Raw genomic sequence first — 22,960 nt, forward strand, 5'->3', positions numbered from 1 at the left:
GTCTATATCATCAGCCAGAAATAGTATCTACTTTCTTATCATTCGTTGATTGTTTTATCATTGTATTATTTGTACAAAGTAAAAGTAAGATGCCGCTACCTTCTAGTTTTAAAAAACTTCCAATAACCACTGTAGATTTACAAGTAAAAAAAAAAAAAATTCAACAAGTGCAACGGTATCATACAAAGTCAAATCATTTATGTACATTTATGGATACCACACACACACACAAGACAAGATCACTTGCGCATGCGTAATTTCAATAAAATACCCAAGCGCCTCTTCAGGGATTTATGTAATAATATTTAACAGAGACATTGACCATTAAAGTGAGATAGTTGTTTAAAAAAAAAGAAAAAAAAAAAACATAGTAAGGACCAGTGTATTAGGGAAAAAATTTATATATACATATACAAGATGAGTTTAAGAGTGAGGGTAAAATAGCCCCACCTCATGCTCACTGAATTTCCAGCTACCGTCAGACTCTGAAACGATGCATCAGACACTTGGAAGTGGCGCCCGTGGCCGCTGTTGCGGGCAACGCAAATCTTGTCATCTCAAATAAAATTTATAAATATTTATTATCAATATTATTTAAAACAAGTTATTTTTAAAAATTTAAAATTTCATTTAAATCAAAAATCTTTAAATATAATAGTAATATTTTTGAAAAAATTTATTTATTTATTTTCAAAGTTTTACTCCAAATCACGTGACAAGTTTTTTATCCCAACTTGTGAGAATTAAAATAAAAATATAGATAAATAAATAAAAAAATAAGCAAAAATTAGAAAAATAAATTTTTATAAAAGTTTAGTGATTGGTTATTTATAATGATCCAATTGTTGTATTGATCTGTTTGATCCTGTCATAGCAAGAGTTTAAATTATAATTTTTAATTTAAAAAAAAAATACGTTATTGCCAAGAAGAAAAATAATAATAATATTTTGGCATTATAACAAATTATAAAAATAAATAAAATATTTAAAGAAATAAAAATATTTAGTGAATGAGCGGGGTGGGTGAGTGTGGTTTGATAAGTGACGCCTGCGTGTCTATGCGAGTGTGTTTTGATAATTTTTGCTTCTCGTCGCCGCAGCCAAGGCTCGCCGACGAGGAAGACTCATCACGTTTACAAAATACAATAATAACAACAACAACACCAACAACAACAACAACACAAATTATTGAAACAACAAGTGTACAAAATACCGGCACAATACTGGCATCAACAATTGCTGATAATTTTGGGTCCCAAATGATTGGGCCCAATCAAATTAATACAAGATTAACAACATCAATGGATACACTACGTGATTTACAAGAATTGTTACGTATTAAAGATGAAAAAATTGATGAATTAGAAAATTTAATTTGTCAAAAAGATGCTGAAATACAAGATTTACGTAGTCATCTTGATAAATTTCTTAGTGTATTGCCATTTAAATCACCATTAACACCAACAAAACCAAGACCAAGAAAACAACGTGCACAGGGTATATCAGCTGAACCACCATTACCACCACAACATAATGCACCCCTTGTTTTTTACGACAAGAATGAAAGGTTAGTCTCTCATGTGTTGCTCTTTTTATTTATTATTATTTTCATCATATCATCTCCCACATTGTCCAAGTCCTTTTAACTCGTTTTTTATTTTTACCTGTTCTTTTTTTTTTTTTATTTTTGGCCATCAGCTGTGTATTCTTCAAACACGAAGAATTCTGTTTTTATTATTATTTTTGTTTTGGCAATTTTATTGCATCACTCGTGATTTTTTTTTCTCTTTAAATTTTTTACAATACAACTACTGTACTTTTAAATTGAAAAATTTAAAATTTATTTTTTTCTATCAAACAATCATTTTCATTATTCGATTTATTTATATATTTTTGTTAAATGCATTGTGTAAATACGAGGCAATTTAATTTCAATCTGTGACGATGATTATAATCAGTGGTTTTCCGCATGCACAGGTCACGACGACGAGTATCGTGACTAGCAAATAGGCGTTAATATCAACTATCTCAATAAATAAATAAATAAACTAGATCAATAGTCAACAAAATCAACAAATTTAAAATCCATATATTTTTTTCTTTTTAAATTAATATATCCATTTTAAAATATCGATGAATGAGGGACAAATGTTTTGATTTAATTCAATGGATCAATGTTATTGTCGTTGATAAATTTTACTCATATATACATCTGTCAAAGATAAGCAAGACTATTTTTCATTATCGGTTTATGCATGTGTTGAATTTTTTTATTTGGTTTTATTTTAAAGAGTTCGTTAGAGGTTAGACTGTGAAGCAACAAGTTGCGCAAAAATAAAATGACAAGTAAGCTTGCTATACGCATACAGGGCAATACTCTTTTTATTTATTTATTTATTTATTTATTTATTTTTTTTTGCAAAAACACATGCTCTATTTATATTTGTATATGTAAAATTTTTTTCTAAATTTATTTTAAAGCAATTGGCGATTTTTAATGGCAATAATAATTTTTTTCGCTGATTTGTTCTAGTTTTTATCTCATAAATTGATTTATTTATTTAATTTAATTTTTTTTTTTTATGTGTATATATAGCCAGACATTTTATTTGCATTCCGACGAGTCCAAATAAGCGACATTAACATTATACCGGTGTTAAAGTGCTGACTAACATGCGCTCACTTTTTATTTATTTTTATATATTCATTTCGATAAGAGGGCATCTGACTTTGCACAATAGTGCATGATACAACGCATACTACAAATGCCATCGATGAATATTTTTTTTTTTACATATATATACACAATGTATGTGAGTTTAACGGATGGACAGATTGTATTCCAGATGAAACTCAACTGCATCCGGAGCAGAGTTGTAAACCCAAACGCGATAACTATCATTTTTTTTTTTATATTTTTATTTTTCAACATGTAAATATACACATGCACTTGCATTTACAATTCATTTTTTTTTATTATTATTTTAAAAATTTACATTTCCTTATGTTTATTTTTATATTTTAAATATTTATTCATTTTTTTTTTTTCCACAAAATTATTCTCGAGGTCAAAAATCTATATTACAAAATGTTGTGGAAAAAAAAAAAATTAATGACAATTTAAAAGCACTAAATTATTGTATATATAAAAATATATTAAATCAAATTTGCTTGTATATTTTATTTCTTATCATTTGTTGAATTTAAAAAAAAAAATAAAAAGTCAACAAACTTTTGTAGACTTGACAAAAAATATATATGATTCAATTTCATCGTGAATTTTTTATGTCAAAATTATATATCTTCATTGAATAAAATACAGTAATGACAATTGTCTGGTAACTTGTCAACAAGTAGTGTCCGTCTATTGACGTCATCTTCATCGTTGTTGCGGCAATTTGACTTTCATTAAATCACACATGACAGTCATCGCGTGGTGGACAACTATTATCTCCAAAAAAAATATATATATAAAATTACAATTTAAAAAAAAGCTCTTGATGCTTTTTGCATTTTAAAATAATATTTAAATATAGATCTTTGATCTATGTGAAAAAAATTAAAAGAAAAAATTAAAAATTATATTTAAAATGGTTATTGAACCATGCACGTCATCATGAGACCAAGTGGTATAGTTGTATCAACATCATGTGCAAAAAGCACACCAATGATCTTCACACTAAACCTGTCTCAATTTCACGTTATATATACACAAAACTCAGGCGTCATTACAGGCGCCATCCTTGATCGATCCAACACCACTTACAAAGGTATTTTAAGGCCCTTTTTGTAAAAATTCTGCGAATTTTATTTTTTTTAATTTAAACTACGCACAGTAACATGACTCCAAAAATTCTCACTAAAAGCTTTTCAGTCAAATTATTATTTCAAAATAAAATATTCAAATAAAATTTACAAAAAAAAATTTAGTAATAGCAATTCAAAAAAAAAAATCAAAATACAAGCTTTTTTTTTTAATTTAAAAAAAAATAAATTATCATTGTTTTATTTTCAATAATACATTGACCCTAATAAAATTTTTATTAAATTTTTTTTTGCATAAATTCTTTGATGATGATAAAAAATTTAAAAAAAAAAAAATTACTTTTTCTTTCATTCTGATGAAATTAAATTTAAGATATTTAAAAAGAAAAAAAAAGGCTTGTGTATGTATAATATACAAGAGAATTAAATATTTATTATTTTATTGCTATTGGACTCTGTTGAGGACTGATTCGCGAATTAAATATCTCTGTCTTCGTTTTAGCTGTTTAAAGAGTTGCCTGAGACAGCAGCTCTGAAGGGGTCACCTCCAAAGTATAACCAGTGTCTCTCAACTGGTTATAAGACTTTATTTAAGTGAGAAGAAATTTATACATATATATTTGTTCACATATAAACAAACGATATATATATGATGAAAAATATATAAAAAAAAAAAAAAAAGTTTTGAAGTCCAAGGCGCCATCGACCGGTCCTGCCACTTGGTTTCCTTTTTGTCTATATATATTTATATGTATACGCATATTATATTTATATATGTGTGCAATTTTTATCTTGTATATGTATATATTTATAATATATATCCCTCGATCTTATTTATGTCCAGTCGTTAAATCACGCCTACTTAGAGTGCAGAGAATACCACTTGGACATGAGAATGAAGTGAAAAGGATGTGCTCGATATTTATTTATATTTATTCATTTAATTTTTTTTTTTATAATAATTTTTACATATTATATAAATATTGATTTTTAATATTTATCAAAGCAAATTATATTAAAAATCCTTTGAAATTCTAAAAAATCCTTTGAAACTTTTGAAAAGTTCTGCTGAAACTTTTGAAAAGTTCTGCTTAAATTTTCGAAAAATCCTTTGAATTTTTTCATTTAAAAAATATACAAATTTTATTTTTTCATAGATTTATTTATTAACATTAATTATTGGCAATAATTAAATACACACTTGTAATTATATATTTAAAAAAAAATATATATATGAATGTCTAATTTGCGCATAATTTTAGAGTTTATTTTTGTGTATTCACAAATGACTTTTAAATAAATGCATTTTGGCAATTTAAATATCAACTTGAATTGTCAACAAATGATTAAAAATAAATTATTTATTTAAAGTAAAATTTAACTCTTTGATGTTAATTTTCGTTGGATATTTTATACTTGAAGATCAATTTGATAATGAAGGATAAAAATATATTGAAATTTATAAATTTAATGTTGCAGTCTTGAGATATTTGGTTGGTTTTTTTTTTGTGTTTAATGGATATGCACATAGTATTGTGCATTAAATACTATGTTGTTTATTATTATCATGAGTGTGTGTGTATATCCATGAGACTTGAGAGAGAGTGTGTTTTGCAAAGACAGGAATCAACAAACACCTGCTAAAAGGGTTGATGGCACGTTCGTGTTGTATTCATTTTTAAATGTATTTTTTTTTCTTTTTAACTTTGACACGAACCGGTTGACTTGTTCATATATTTATTTATTTATTTATCTTAAATTTATATATATTTAAACTTGTTTTCCGGATATATTTTTTAAGTCATCTTCAATTTTCTATTGGTCCATTTTGTTGCTGCAATTTTTATCATCAATATTTTATTTTTATATTTTTTTTTCTTTTGCAAATTTATATTCCAATTCATCAACTATCAACACTCTCATGAATTGCAATGAATAAAAAAAATATTTATATACGTGATTAAATATAAATTAAATATAAAAATTATTTTCTTGGAATTAATATATTATACAAATTTTATTTAGTTGAATATTTTTTTTAAAATTAATTTCTCGAACGTTCAGAATTTTTTTTTTTTTATATAAATTATTATTAGCGTGACCTTTTAAATTGATTGCAGTTGGATTTCATCAGTTTAAATTTATACATATACTCAAGTGTATATGTATTTTGTAGAAAAAAAAAAAAAAATTATTTAAATATCTGAGGAAATTATTATATGCCATTTTCATAACATGAAAAATTTCCTCGATGTATATTTTTCGATATATGGCTCGTTGCCAGAAATAAATAATTTTCTATAATATATATAAATGCAATAAACATTTTAAATAAATACAATAAATATATAAACTAAATAAATAATTTTTAAAAAAATAAATAATATTTTTCATTTTAATTTTAGATGATAAATATAAATGACGAATTATTGATTAATTTTGGATCTTTACCAATATTAACAATCAATAAATTTCACATTTAATATTTTAATTTTTGCTAAATATAATAGTGGAAATTACCACAGATAAATTCTATAATAAAATCAAAAAATAAATTAAATATTGTCATATGTAGATAAGCAGTAAAAAAAAAAATATTATTCTATTTAAAGAAGCAAAAAAAAAAACGTCTAGCATAACGTCATTTTTTGTTTTTATATTTTTTTTTTTTGCTCAATTGAGATAGGACGTTATCAGACTTGTGCAGTTTTATTGTGAATAATTCTTGTGTATAAAATTGTCATTATATAAAAATAAATTTATATTATTTTTATTATTAATATATATGCAAAGAGAGTCAACCTGTTTTTGACTCGATTTACCTGCTTTTAATTAGGATGTAAAATATATAAATATAAATAAATACAAACATGTGAAATAAAAATTTTAATAATAAAAAAAGAATTATATATAAAGTAGGAGGACTAAGGAGGAGAGAATATAATAAATTTAAAAATGATATAGGAAGAGCCCTCTATCACGTGAAATGCAAACGCGGCACTCCTCGAATTCCATCGTTATATTGCCATGCGACTTTATTCACAGCCTTGTACGCTTTCTAAAAAGATAATAAAACACGCAAAACAGCAAGTGGAGGGCGCGATAATTTTGCCATTGAGCGATAAATTTACGAAGAGCTGAAGCAAGCTGAGGGCTAGGTATATACATGAGTAGGTTAAATAAAATTATAAAAACAAAGTGACAATTTATTTATCTATATTATATTTATAAATATTTAAATCTCCCCTTTATTGTTTGAAAAAATTTACAATAGAAAATAATAAAGTTTATAATTTTATTCTTTTAGCTGACATATTATCCAAGGATTTTTATATATTTGCTTTTATCTTGTGCAAGCTTTGATGACATTAAAAATTGCAATCAATAAATCCAATTTCATTTTATTTATTATGGTTTAAATAAAAAATTAAACCACATGTTTTTTGTATTATTACATTAAACTTTGGAGATTCGCCAAAGTGGCCTTTAACCCGTCACGAATATATAGTTATAAATTCAGTTGAAAATTTTGTTCAAATAACTTGGTTAATATTTCAAATATAATATATAAAAATTATTAAAAATTAAATATATATTTAATAGATATAATGAGCTTTAAAAAACCTTGAAAAATTATTTTTTTTAACGCTTTTTTAGGGCGGTGTTATTTGGGCCAGTATAAATAATATATCATGATATATCTTTGAATAAATATATCTGAAAACTTTCCAAGATTAAACGAAAATAAAAAATGTAAAAATTTAATCACGACCTTGATGTTATATATATATTCTTGGGTTTGATTCGCAATGGAGTAAAAACATTTTGGGCCTTGTGAAAATTACCTGGTAATTTTATATATAACATTGTAAGGTTTTTTTTTTTTTTTTCTTTTCTTATTTGGTTTTTATTAAAAAAAATAAAAAAAACTGTTACTTGGCATTACTAATCCAGATGAAACTTTAAAATAGCCGTCATGGCCATCTTCGACATCTCGCAATGTATACGCGCTCGTCTTCTGATCTTGTCAAATAAGGCCCCATTACTCGCAACATTGTCAATCTTTTTAAACAGTCTATATTTTTAAAAACGTCTTTCACTGTCTCATTTACTCACAAATTTGTCAATTTTTATATCTACCTTGTACACTAACAATATCTAAATATATTATTGTTATTTTTTCTTTGTTTTTTACACTTGTGGAAAATTTAACTTATGTTTGTTTTATCAAATCTATTTTTAAACACAAAATATTATTATTTTTTATTTTTACTGACGCATGAACTTGTATTTAATATTTGTACATAATACAGACATTCCCTTTTCAAGTTTAACAAATATAATTTAAACTTAAAAAATAAAAAATAAAAATTCCTTTTTTTTTTCAATTTTCATTATAAAAAAAAAAATATAATACTAAATTTAAAAATTAAAAAAAAAAAAAGCCATTTACAAATAATTATTCATAATTAAATTCTTTATTCGATGAAAAAATAAATTCCCATGAAATATATATTTAATTATTTTTTTTTTCGTAAAACGTATGTCTGCAATTTCATGATTTAATTTGTTATATATAGTTGACTTTGTCGGGTTCCATAGAAATGCAACTCGTGATCAGGATGAAAACCAGTTGAATGACGTCACAAATAATTAGTTCTCTAATTCCCCTAACTATATTATTATTATTTTTAATAAATACATAGATATTATTATTATATTTGTCTTTAAAATTTCAACGACATCATTCAATTTATTATCATGATGATATTTTTTTTTTTTTAAATATTTTCATCTTCTATTGGATCTTTTTCTGATTTATCATTTAAATATTTCTATTCCCTTCCTCTTTATCTTTTTTTTTTTTTTAATATAATTTAAATTCCCCCTTATGGTCCCCGCAAAACGCGAATTCTCCGTCATCAAGCAGCAAGCCACACGCCACACTACTTGTTCCTCTTTTTCTCTCTCTCCCTCTCATTTTTATTTATTTATTTATTATTTTTTTTTTTTCTCTCTGTAAAACTCGTCCCGTGGTGCTTATCTCACTGAGTCTAAAAATACCCAGTTGTCACGGCCACTGGCGACATTTTAAAAAAAACCTCGTGTGCCACAAACGAAAACCGCGAATTACGATCTTCGCGAGAGATATTGCCAAGGAGGGGAATCGAGGCGATATACAACATTTTTTTTTTAAATTTTAAATTACCAATCAACCTTGTGGCGACATCTGTTATATTAATTTATAAAAAAATTTTTTTTTCATTGACAAGTAGCGCACCCTTGTGTTCAATTGATTTTAGATAATCAATAAAATATCGATCGATGTAAAAATTCATATCTTTAATGATAAATTAAATAGAAAAAAAAAATTGTTTATTTAATTTTTCATATTAAAAACACATTCTAAAAATTTACTTGAATAATAAAAATATATTTATAATAATAAATAATTATTGATAAATAAATTGATTTATTTATTTGTAAGATTATCCTAAATTTATCCAGTTGATTTTTTTGTTTATTTAAAATTTGTTTTTATTTTTTTTCAACAAATATTTGTTGTACAAAGACTATTTTTAGGTGTTTTTATCACAATAACAGTTTATTACTGATAAGCCACGTATAAAGATAGCTTGACAATAATTTAATCTTGTACAAATGATAATGTAATGCAGCAATATTCAAGTGACTTACATAAATGCATTTATCATTAAATGTAATTAATCGAGATTCAATTGTTGATATTGAACCAGTTTTATGTTATTTTTTATTTTAATTATCAGATAATTAATTGTTTGTTAGACGACATCAAGTATAAATAATTTTTTTTATATAATTTTCAGATAAAATACTTGAATGTTTATTTGAAAATAATAACAACAAATTATCTTGATAAATAAATATAATCAACATCAAATTTTTAAACATTAAAAGCACAAAAATAGGGTATAATTATTTGACCTATTCAAGGTTCAACTACTGCTTCAAATAAATTTTTTTCATCTGTTGAATTTATTTCTATTGATATGGACCAAGTCTATTTCTTAATTTAGCCATTGACCATGGAATAAATAACTTAATAATAATATTCATTTTTTGTTATTTTCGTCTGGTCCGTTAACAATCAAAAATAAATATTTAACAAAAAAACAACAATGTAAAATATAAATTTAAACAGTTTAAAATAATAAAATAGTATTTTGCTTTTTATTTATTTAAAAGTCTATGTTTGTTTAGAAATTTAAATAAGATAATAATAAAAACACAAAAAAAAAAAAAAAATTATTAGGTCAAATTAGAATTTACAACGATAGCAAGACACTACAGGGAAGTTTGATAAATATAAAATTAAATTTCACTGCGCGAATGATTAAAACGTGCTAATCATAATAAGCTGGATTCAAAATTGGGAGAGGGATACGAGAAGTTTTAGAACACGTGCCTTGTTCGGAAAAAAAAAACGACCAGAAACGACGACAAAGTATCGAAAGTGAGGCAAGGCCTCATAATGTGTGTCCATATATATACATAAATTTCGTAATAAAAATTTAAATAAAAAAATAAAAAATAATCCCTCAATTTTGCAATATAATTTTAGAAATTAGATAAATAATAATAGCACACACTAAAAACCATTTAAAACCAGAACAAAAAAAAAATAAATCACTGTAAATATTTAGCAAAAATTTAAAAACCACATGTTACTATTGAATAACAAATTTACAAAAAAAATTCTATTGAATGATTAATTGATGTTTGAAAAAATTCCGAAAGACTATTCTACAAATTGGTCCAACTGTTCGACACCTACAGATTTTTTTGTGAATTATAATAAATCTACGTGGAATTAAATTTGCTTTTAAAATGTCCATGTGTTTCAATTAGTTTCAACCTGTTAACTTTTGTAAAATAACCAATAAGTTATCGATAAAAAAAAAATAAAAAAAAAACCAACTTATCGCAATCAAAGTGTATCATATTTTACGAAACACACACCAAGTGTATAAAAAAAGAGTGAAATAAAAAAATGAGATTAAAAAAATATATGAAAAAAAAAAAAAAATAATAAAAAGAATTGATTTGTGTCCAGATAATGTTGAGATTTGAACGGTTTTTTTATTTGCCTGCAGGTATATCAATGTTGAATGAGCCGGTTTGTCATATGTAGGACATTTTAAAATGTCTATCAAGTCCTTGTGTTCCTTGGGTTGAGGTTGAATATATATTAATATAAAAAAATAGTGTTTTAAAATATAAAAAGTACGTGTGCTTTGAGGGGAAAATTTATATGTGTGTGAATAAAACGTGACCAGACATTGAAGCACCATTAATCGTGATGGTATATATCCACAATATATTTTTTAAATTGTTCATTTGATGTTTGGCATCTCACGTATAATATCAGTACAAAAAAAAAAATCTAATTAATTTATCAACAACGAAAAATAAAACTACCAAATTGTGTTAATTTAATTTTTTTTTTTTTTAACTTGTGATTTTTTTTTTTTTTTTAAATAATTAGAGTTAATTGGCTGCTTTTTTAGTGTAGTCATGATAATTATAAATTTATCATCGTATTGTCAGTGGAATTATTAATAGTTACTTGATATTTTTTTTTTTTTTTTTAATAAAAATAAAAGAGTTAAAAAATTTTTTCATACGAATGAATTTTCTTGTTAAATTAATGTGTATGTGGTTTAAATTGTTCAGTGTAAATTTACCCCTCAATCTGACATCATCAACAGAATATCAAGGACTTTAATTATTAATTATTTATAAAAAAAAAAATTCTTCAAGTATTAGACGAAAATAATAAATGAAAAAAAAAAATAAAAACATTACCCAGCTTTTTGCAATTTAATTTTAAAATAAATATTTTTCTAGTTTATTTTTTTTTTAAATGTAATTTATTTTTTCTTCATTCCATTCTTATTGGATCATACTTGTTGAACCGAGTGGAGGGAAATTAAATGATCTTATGATTTTTATATATACCGATAGCAATCATCGTATTTCGTGACTTGTGATCGTCATCAAACCATTCGAGACAATCTTCTTTGATTTCATCAATTTATTTTTCAACATACTCGCTTCAATTTGTCACTCAATCATCAACAAAAATAATTAACATTAAAAATATATAAACTATTTTTTTTTATTTTATAAATACATATTAAAATAATAATTTTATTTTAAATAAATAATTATTATTATTATTAGCATCAGTGTTATAAAAAAAATTTTTAAATTAAAAATTCCAAGAAAATTTATAAATTGATTGAGTTTATTGTTCAGTCGACATTGTGGCTTACGTAATTTTTTTTTTTTTTTTTCATTATTTTAAATATAAATTTGTTAAATCAGTGATCATAATGTTAGAATCATTTTAACTTTTCATCTTGTTGCAGATGAATTTGTCTTGAAAATAAATTTGTATCAATTGATTAGCTGTTATTGTTATTTGTATTTTTTTTTTAGTGATGATTTAAATATTATTCAAAATTGGTACAACGTGGTGCAGAGTGAAAGTGCAATCTTGTACAAAGTGTTGTGCTTCCACTCGATTATTTAATTTAAACGAGATGGATTCAGTTCGTGATTTAAAACGTTTACTTTATGAACGTACAGAGACACTTAAACAAAAAGATGAACTTGTTGAAAAACTTGAAAAAACATTAAATGAACGTGATGCAACAATACAATATTTACAAAATGAAATTGATAAATTTCGTCAAATTGTTGATTTATCAATGTCAAATGGTGCACTTGGTACACGTCAAAGATTTAAACGATTGGCAATATCTGCTGAACCACTTAGAAATGATACAAAGCCAATTGTTAAATTCAACAAACCAAATAGGTATTAAAAATCAATACACATCAAATTATTTATCCAATAAATCTTCAACAAACATATTAATTTTCTTTTTTTAATGTATTTTAATTGGCCAATCATTAGCTATTGTTAAATTATTTTTTTTTTCTTTCAAATTGTGAGAGAAAAGAGGGTTAAAACTCGTTAAAATTATCATCATGTTTAATAATAAACAGAACACCTGTTTAGTCATGTTTACTATCTTTGTGCACTTCAATGTATTCTAAAATAATTGCAGTGCATATTAAAGTGCACAATGATAATGTATAATTATAAATTAATTATTTTTTTTATGTTGATATTTAATTCTAGACTTTCTTTAATTTCGTTACTTTAAGTAGCTCGTATTAAAATAATTGTCGACGAAGCTATCTATATTTTCATGTCACATTAATTAATTTTTTTTTTATATTCAAAATTAATCAACACATTTAAAAAATCACATCTAGTTAAAAAAATTAAATTACACACTCTGTAAAATAGCCAAACTAACACTGCAATAATATTTAAAATTATCAAAAATTTAATTCTTCAATTGCGTTGATTTTTTTAAACACTCTATATGATTAAAAAACATTATAAATTGATTTTAGCCATTTGAAAATATTGCCAGTGAATGGAAAAAAATACCCAGCCCAGCTTTTAATTAATTTTAATTAATTCTTTTTATAAACTACATGTTGAAGATTGACAAATTTAACAACAGCTAATCTTCATTTAACCAAGGGTAAAAAATTTGAAAATTAATTTACTTGATATTTATTTAATTAAAAATTTAGAGGTTGAAAATAAAAAACATGATGAATAATTTATAAATAGAGTTAAAAGAGTTGTTAAAAGTGAAACCATGCGTGTATGTATGAGGGCTCATACTTTCCTTTCTGTTTTCTGTTGACCCACTCGTATGGCCAAGGCCTCACAATTGTTTCAATAAATATATTGCCCAATAATTTAGCTTCTAACAATAGATTTAATTCCAAATAATAATCAAAAACAAATTAACTATTTATTTTTCTATTTTTGAAACAATTGTTTTTATATTTTACATATTTTTTTTCACATTTATTTCTGTGCTCTCATTTTCTTTTTCAAATTATTACTATTTTTTCTTTATTTAATCGTATAAATATATATGTAAACACGTATCTTTGTTACGAGATCTTTAAAGAAATTATCATTTTTATTTACACGCATCTCTTAATGAGTAATTTTCTCAGTTAAATAAAATAAAAAAAATTTTTTAAAAAATTGCATAAATAGGTCGACAGTTTGGAATGTTTTTAATGAATTTTGCATGTCAATTTTTTAAATATAATTTTGCACGATATTTCTACATATGTGAGGTAATTTGCGTGTGACGATATTTTTTAAAAATAATGTCAATCGAGTGTGTCGTGATTTCAAAATAAAACATATATAAAAAAAAAAAAAAATTTTATAATTATTTTTAAATTTTCTCGTTAATTGTTTAAAAACTTTTATATAAAAATTATTTAAATTATCGCATTTTTTTAATGATTGTTTTATTCTCTTTTTTTGAGTGAAAAAAATTTCCATTGATATCTTAATTTCGATCGATCAATCGATAGTATATTGAACTTTAAAAATAAAAAAAAAAATAAAATGATAAATGTATTTTTGAATATTTTATCTTAAATGTATTTTGATAATTATTAATTTTATTTTAACGTTTTTATTCAAGGTCTCGAGAGCTTATTAAAGCAGCTATTTTGGATAATGATTTTATGAAAAATTTGGAGTTGACGCAAATACGAGAAATCGTTGATTGCATGTATCCAGTATCATTTCCAGCTGGTTCAATTATCATCAGAGAAGGAGATGTCGGTTCAACGGTTTTTGTTATGGAAGGTAAATTATCAAATTACATAATAGCACATTTATTTTTAGATAATAATATCAATCAAAAAAATTAAAATGATTAAATGCTATATAAAAAAACAAAATACGTTACGTAATTTATGTATTTTTAATATTCGTCACTAGAGCCACTTTTATTTCATATCATCAACTTAATCTACGCCGAAATTTTTTTATCAATAATAAACACATTTATTTACATTAAAATTATTATGAAATTATCTATGTCTTGAAAAATAAAAAAAAATTTTATCCAAGTTTTTTTCGAAACCTTGGTTTTTTTTTTTTTTAAATTTTCAAATATTTATTATCAGTTTTATTTTTTTTTTATTTTTAATCATTTGTTAGCCATCTACAAACAAAATTCTATGATTCTAAACTACGTATTTAAATTAACCATCTATCTAAACACCGAAAAGTTAAATAAACACAAAAAAAAAAAAAAACCATGAATCATAAAAAAAAAAAAAAATTCATGTATTTAATTAATTTTTAAAAATATTCAACAATCTGTATTAAATAAATATATTAAAATATTTTTTTTAAAAAAAGGCTATATTTGTCCTTGAAAATAAATAAAACTAACAAATAGATTTTCCTTCCTGTAAGACGAAGGTCGTAAAGAAAATTCCAACACAAAAAAAAACGAGAATTGAAAAGAAAAAAAATCATGGACCATTATAAACCATTGGTTCTCACTTTTAAAAAAATTTCCAATGATACAAAAAACTATCATCCCTTATTCTATGAATATCTCTGAGAGATAAAAATATTTTTTTCCAATCGAAATAATTATTGTTGTCTACCTGTGATTGTCAACAATGAACTTTAAAAATTTTTTTTCCATTTAAATAGAAAGATGAGGTCTAAGACCTAGATAAATTTTCTCTATAAACTTTTAAATAAATATTGCTGACCACCATATAAGACAGACACTTGTCAGTCGAGATTGAGAATTTATACTTGAGAGGGAATAATAAAATTTATAATAAAAATAAAATATATATATATTTAAAAAAAGAGCGGGGGATACAAAAGCCCAACAGTTTTGTTGCAAGTATCAAGCAGTCGTGAAGCGTCAACGTTTTGTGTCAGAGTGTAAACTACCTTTTTTAAAAAAAAACCATATACCAAATGCTAAAAAAATTATTTAAAATTCATAAAATTATTATTATTAAATTTAAAAAAAAAACTATTATATTTTTATAATACATATTTAAAAGTGAGTGTGAGTCAGTGTGATTTTTTTTATTTAAATTAATTACGTGGGTTGAAAATATATATATAAAAATAACTGTGATAATATTTGCCAAATTGCAAATGAAATAATAAAAAATTATTTTAGTTAATTGACATTGGAAATTTACCAAGTTTACTATTTTATTATTTTGTCTTTGTATATTTACAAAAAAAAAAAAAAAAATAAAATCATCATGACGTTTGTTTAACTAGATAATTTTTTAAAAAAATGATAAAGTCTTAAACTTGAAATAAACAAAAATACATTAAATGTTTATCTGTGATAATTTATAAAAATAAATAAATGATGAGAGTAAGAAATTATCCTGGGAGAGCTGTCCTCGAGGATCCAGAATTATTACTTGATCCAGATGCAACAAGAGGAAGAGCCATGGAGTTATTATACGAAGCAAGTTGGCGTGAATGTGATAATAATTGGTCAAGTCAAAATAATCATAAAAAAATTAATAAAAAATTATTAAATGATAATAATGAATATAAAAAACCATATGTAAATGTGATAAATCAATTGGAGGATGTACTTGATGGTTCATTGACATCAAAAAATAATAATGACAATAGATCAGAAAGATCTAGTAGTAATACAACAACAGATAGTGATGATTATTTAGACAATGAAAATATTAAATTAATTGTTGATAATAATAAAAATATTCATAAAAATAGTGGTGGTTTTGTTATACCTAGACCAAGACTCATTGTTCCAGTTCATACTTATGCTAGACAACGTAGAACTGGTGCACCAATACCACGTAAAAAAAATCGTGAAGGTATATTATTTATATAATAAATAATTGTTTTGTTAATTTGAAAATTTAATTATTTAGGTGATATAACTCATGGGAATTTTAAAAAAAGGATATCAATTGTTTTTTTCATTGTTTAGAAAATTATAAAATTAAAATGATAAAAACATATTGTTGATGTTAAGATCATCTGTGGTGATAAAATTAATTTATTTTTATGATCTAATCTTTTTTTAGAAAATAAATAGTTGTAGAATTTTTTGGAATATAATTTATCATATATGGTGAAAGTTTTTACAACTAATAATAGCTTCAAAGAAATTTTATTTTTAAAAATCAATTTTCATGATTTTAAAGTCTAGACTTTTAAATATATATATTATTATTTTTTTTGCATTTATAATAATAGTTTAAATTATTTTAAAATTAAACTTTCACTGCTCTTTCACCTAAAAAAAATCAACTTTGGAATTTCAAATTGTATTTTTTTTTTTAAATAAATAAAATATACTTTCTAGCTATTTTTTTTTCAAATAAATAAATATTGTTTAAATAAAAAGGCATTATTTAAACAATTTAAATTAATATTATTATTTCATTTTTACTACAAATTTAATCGACGAAATTTCATCATTTTTTTCATCACTGATAAAGTAAAAAAAAAAAAAAAACCGGAAGCTATTAATGAAAATCTATTTTTGTGTTTCTTAATGTTTTTTCTTTTTTTCAATTCAATCTTCTTTTTATATATTGTATATAAAATAACATGCCATTTATTGAGGCTGCTTTCACACGCCTCAATGTCGTAATAAAAGTCTCTTTCCGTTCTCGACAAAGAATACATATATTTTTTTTTATTTTAATTTTGATATACTCTTCCTACATCAATATATTATTTTTTCTCTTTAACAATATCCAGGGTTGACCACCTTGTAAGTGCATACATATAAATATAATTTAATAAATTAAATACTCCTTTCTTTTTCATTTTGTAAATAGGATATTGCAAAGTATTATAAATATTATTTTGAGGAAATAATAATCTTGATTTTACCGTATGGATTCAATTACATTAATAAAAATAATAAATATATAAATATAACAAGTATATCGTATGCGATGCATGAATTTCTTTGTCCTGTTATATGTCGTCATGGCCACCAGTTGCTTTAAAAGCATAAATATTATTTTTTCCTTTCTTCTTCTTTATCATTTTTTGCTGAAGAGGAAGCAGATGGGCTTCACAAGATGACCTGTCTGATTTTTTTTTTAAATAACTTTTTCGCATTCAGGGGAATCCTCACAACAACCTGCTGTCTTTCCCCCTGCCCCCCTTCTATTTTTTTGCTATTCTGTTTATATTTTTTTAGATAAATATTTATTTTACTACCCTTCTTAAAAATCTTCTGATATTTCATCCTCTAAAATTCCCATCGATATTGGTTTAAAATATTTTAAAATAAATTTTCAACTTTTTTTTTTTATTTTAAATTATTATTTTTATTGTGTTTAATTAATTCAACCAATGAAAATTATATTGCATTGAATGGATTTCCCCAAACATATTACGAAACAATAAAAAAAAAAAATATTCCATAAGAGAATATAACAACTCTCGTAATTTTATTTAATAATTTTTTATTTTTTATTTAAAAATTTGTTTTATAAATAAATTGAAAGTATATTTTCATTGTTTATTATTATTATTTTTTGTTCAATTGTTATTGCAATATTATCTTGCTAAATTTTACTTGATTATTTATATTTTTTTTTCATGTCAACTTGGAAGGCCACACGAGTTTGTCGAACCATTAAAGCCATTTAAAATTTAACATTTCACTTATTTTTTAAAAATATTCAAATTTATGTAATTTAATATTGAATTTAAATGCATTTTAAAATTGCACTTTCAAATGTATATTTAAATTTAAACTAATAATAAAATATCAAAAATAATTTTTAATTATTATTGCAAATACGGTTTTTTTTTAATTTTTTTTTTTTGTTATTTTTTATCAACTAGTCAACTAGTGACTTACGCAAGTTAATTTAAAAATATTTTCTCTAGACTATGATGTACTAACGGTAACATCCGTTGCCGGATAAAATAGCAAATCTTCAATAAAACTATTAAAAGTGTTAGCTAAAATTGGGTCATCAATATTTGAAAAAAAAAAAAAGTCATTTGTCCTTCAAACATTAATAAATAATTCATCAAAATAAATTATAAAAAATATATCAAATAATACATTTAATATTAATTGACCTTGTGTGTTTTATTTTTTTTTAAATATAATTTGTAATGGTAATTTAAATCTTTTAAAACTCGAGTGGGTTTGCTTTTTATGTCCATCATAATATCTCGTGTGAAAAAAAAAATATAAAATAAAATTTATCTAGACTGGCAAGGTTGTCTTGCAACAAGAAATTTATCCAACCTAGTTTTTCATCGGGAAATTTTATCATAAAAATAATGATTCTAATAATATTATTTTACCAAAGAAATCAAGTATTGATAGACGTCATTAAATGACTTCTTTGGCCTCTTTGTTTTATCAACATTCTGGGTCAAATCATCCAGGAAATCATCTCCACATTTTTTTTTACAAACTTGTTTTAAATTACAGCTAAATTCATCTTGTTTTTTTTTTTTATTTTTATAATTTATTTTTAACAATTAGGTTTGATTTTTTATGCCGGTAATAATGATGATAATTAACGGACAATTTTTCTATGTTTAATGATTTTTTTAATTGACAATTATTGATTAATCTGTGTATTTTTTTTATGATCATCAGAATTTTTTACAGCCAATTGAAAAATAAAAAAAAAAAAAAAACTTCTTAACTATTATTTTACTTTTTATTTAAATAAATATCTATAATTTTATTACGTGATTTTAGTTTTACAGTTTTTTCATGCTCTTGATTATTATTGCTAAAAGAATTTTACGATTTTATTTATTTATTTTTTTTTAACAATGCGGATCTTGCTCTTTTTTTTTTATCTCAATTTATTTTTAAAATATCATTATTTTCTTCATCATTTAATATGTATTAATTTTAAATATTTTTTTCTTGACTCAGACAATTTTAACAATAAGCAAACGGATGTTGCCTCCCCGACGACGATTAATAAATTAATAATAAACAAGGTCTAATAACCGGAGACTATTGGCCCACGCACATTTTCCATGGCTTATTTATTTTTTATTTTTTTTTGACTCAAGACAAACGAGTTAAAAAATATTTCCGGTCTACATTGTCAATTGTTATTATTATAAATAATTATATTAACTTCAAGAATAATTATATTTTAAGTTGAAAAATTTCAAGCATGTTGAGTAAATATTTTTTTTTTAAAACGACAATTCAATTTTTTTTCAAAGCAAAACTCAATATATTTTTTTTTTTTACAATTTATTAATTAAAATATCTATAAAATTCATTTGGAATTTATTAATGTATAGAAAAAATTAGATATATTATTATGTTAATAATTTATGTAAAAATTAGTACTCACATTTTGTGGAAACAGGATGAACGAGATGAGTATTTATCAACATCAATCGATGACGTCATTATCCTCACACAAAAATAATAAATTTGCACAAATTTTCACATTTTTTTTACACTCACTTAGTCAATTTGACCGGGGCTATTAACCAGTAATATTTTTAACAATTAATTATACTTAAAAATTATATAAAATTAATAAAAAACAGGACGAATATTTTACTCTTTTTTTCGCGACACAACACTATCAAAAACAAATGAAAAATGGCCAATTGACCTTGATTTTTTTTTTTTTTTTTTTCGTGGTGTGATGCGGCAATTAAAAGAACTAAAAAAAAACCGTTAAAAAAAAAAGGTTGTTGTTATTGAATATAACAACAAATAAATTTTATAAAAATAAAAAAAAAATGTATAAAATGAGTTAGAAAAAATAATAGAAATTTTTGATTAAAAGTTTATTAAATATGTTGTTAATTAATTTATTTATTTTTATAGAGGGAAAGGTTGAAGTATCTAGAGATGGAAAATATCTCAGCACCCTTGCACCAGGTAAAGTACTTGGTGAACTTGCAATATTATATAATTGCAAAAGAACAGCAACAATAACAGCAGCAACTGATTGTCAATTATGGGCAATTGATCGTCAATGTTTTCAAACAATTATGATGAGAACTGGTTTATCAAGACAAGCTGAATACACAGATTTTCTCAAGAGGTAATTACAACAACATGTCAACACAATTATCTTTATTATAAATATAATATTTAATAACAATAATTATTATTTTACAGTGTGCCAATATTTAAAAATCTTCCAGAAGAGACACTTATTAAAATATCTGACGTTTTAGAAGAGGTAATTTATTGAAAAAAAAATACATTGTATATTGTTTATTAATTATAATAATAATCAATTATTGTTGTTGATTATTTTAGACATTTTACAACAATGGTGATTATATTATTCGTCAAGGTGCACGTGGTGATACATTCTTTATAATTAGTCGAGGTCAAGTACGTGTAACAATAAAACAACCAGACACAACTGATGAAAAATACATTCGTACACTTGGTAAAGGTGATTTTTTTGGTGAAAAAGCACTTCAAGGGTAAGCTTAAAAAAATTTTAAATTGATAAATCATCAACTAACAAATTAAAACACAATACTAACCCCATTATTTATTTAATGAATAATTGAAATTGGTAGGTCTACTGCAATGGCAACACAGACAAACATGAGTCCTCCATTTCATTTATTTATAAATAATTTAGATTTTTTGTTTAATTCATACAGAGACGATTTAAGAACAGCTAATATTGTTGCTGATGATCCAGAAGGTGTTAGTTGTCTTGTCATTGATAGAGAAACATTTAATCAACTTATTTCATCACTTGATGAAATTAGAACAAGATATAAAGATGAACTTGTTGAACGTAGAAGGTAAAAATTATATATATATATTTATTAATTAATTTAAACAACAAATATTGTTAGCTTTAAATATAAATATTACATTTTTTTTCATGCATAAAGAATATTGGATATATTTTAAATACAGTAAGTCACGAAATATTATTTATACATTGAAATGTCAGGTACATCATGTTTAGATTGTTAACAAAAAAAATTATCTATATTTATTTTTTAAATTACTTTGACCTACTTGAAAGATTTATATTTTATTTTATTTTTTTTTTTTCACCACTTGAGCTACAACAAATTGAATATTGATCAATAGAAAATCACTTGTTGACCTGAAAATTTATTTAAAGAAACTATTATTTTTATTATTATTTTACTTGTAATTTTATTGTTTTTACATGCATAATTTATTAATATTATGAGAGATAAATTAATGTATGAGAAATGGGTTTTTTTATTTGTTGTATGATTTCTACTTTCCAACTTGAAAATTAATAGTGAAAATAAGAAAAACAACAACATTAAAATTGATGGATTTTTTTTAAAAATAATTATTGTTTGTTATTTTATATTAATAATTAATTGTTTTGTTTTTATAGATTAAATGAAGAATTTCGAGATTTACGTCTTCAAGATCTTAAATCATTGGCAACTCTTGGTGTTGGTGGTTTTGGTAGAGTTGAATTGGTACAAATAAATGGTGATTCATCACGTTCATTTGCTCTTAAACAAATGAAAAAATCTCAAATTGTTGAGACACGTCAACAACAACATATCATGTCTGAAAAACGTATTATGGGTGAAGCTGATAGTGAATTTGTTGTTAAATTATTTAAAACATTTAAAGATAGAAAATATCTTTATATGCTGATGGAAGCATGTCTTGGTGGTGAATTATGGACAGTACTTCGTGACAAAGGATATTTTGATGATAGTACAACATTTTTTGGATTTTGTTGGCATTTGATTATTTACAAGCATTTGATTATTTACATTCAAAATATTAAGTCCAGAATCTTCTTCTTGATAGTCGAGGGTATAAAAATATGAATATATATTAAATTATTAACAATGTTCTTTATTTATTAATTAATCATTTAAATTGTATGTTTTATTTATTTTTTTAGATATGTTAAACTTGTTGATTTTGGATTTGCAAAACGTCTTGATGGTGGAAGAAAAACATGGACATTTTGTGGTACACCTGAATATGTTGCACCAGAAGTTATATTAAATAAAGGACATGATATAAGTGCTGATTATTGGTCACTAGGTGTACTTATGTTTGAACTATTAACTGGTACACCACCATTCACTGGTTCTGATCCAATGAAAACGTATAATATTATATTAAAAGGAATTGATGCTATTGAATTTCCAAGAACAATTACTAAAAATGCAACTGTATTAATTAAAAAGCTATGTAGAGATAATCCAGCTGAGCGTCTTGGTTATCAAAAAGGTGGAATTAGTGAAATTCAAAAACACAAGTTA

General features: G+C 23.6%; 1 protein-coding gene across 3 annotated transcripts; it reads left to right on the forward strand.

Annotated features, from left to right (window-relative positions):
* The first annotated feature begins 466 nt into the window (after positions 1–466).
* On the forward strand, positions 467–22,960 carry LOC122849834 (cGMP-dependent protein kinase, isozyme 2 forms cD4/T1/T3A/T3B). 3 transcript variants are annotated; one of them, XM_044148674.1, is made up of 9 exons: positions 10,889–11,107; positions 12,247–12,628; positions 14,346–14,512; positions 20,538–20,757; positions 20,835–20,898; positions 20,979–21,151; positions 21,338–21,484; positions 22,066–22,502; positions 22,594–22,960. In XM_044148674.1, exons 2-9 carry the CDS (start codon positions 12,351–12,353, stop codon positions 22,698–22,700), a joined length of 1,593 nt encoding a protein of 530 aa, XP_044004609.1. In that variant the 5' UTR covers positions 10,889–11,107; positions 12,247–12,350; the 3' UTR covers positions 22,701–22,960. The 3 variants fall into 3 exon arrangements, with proteins under 3 accessions (XP_044004607.1, XP_044004609.1, XP_044004608.1); XM_044148672.1 differs by lacking the exons at positions 10,889–11,107; positions 12,247–12,628 and adding an exon at positions 467–1,567; XM_044148673.1 differs by lacking the exons at positions 10,889–11,107; positions 12,247–12,628; positions 14,346–14,512 and adding an exon at positions 15,483–16,551.

Source organism: Aphidius gifuensis, linkage group LG2 (genome assembly GCF_014905175.1).
Source record: "Aphidius gifuensis isolate YNYX2018 linkage group LG2, ASM1490517v1, whole genome shotgun sequence".
Lineage (NCBI taxonomy): Eukaryota > Metazoa > Arthropoda > Insecta > Hymenoptera > Braconidae > Aphidius > Aphidius gifuensis.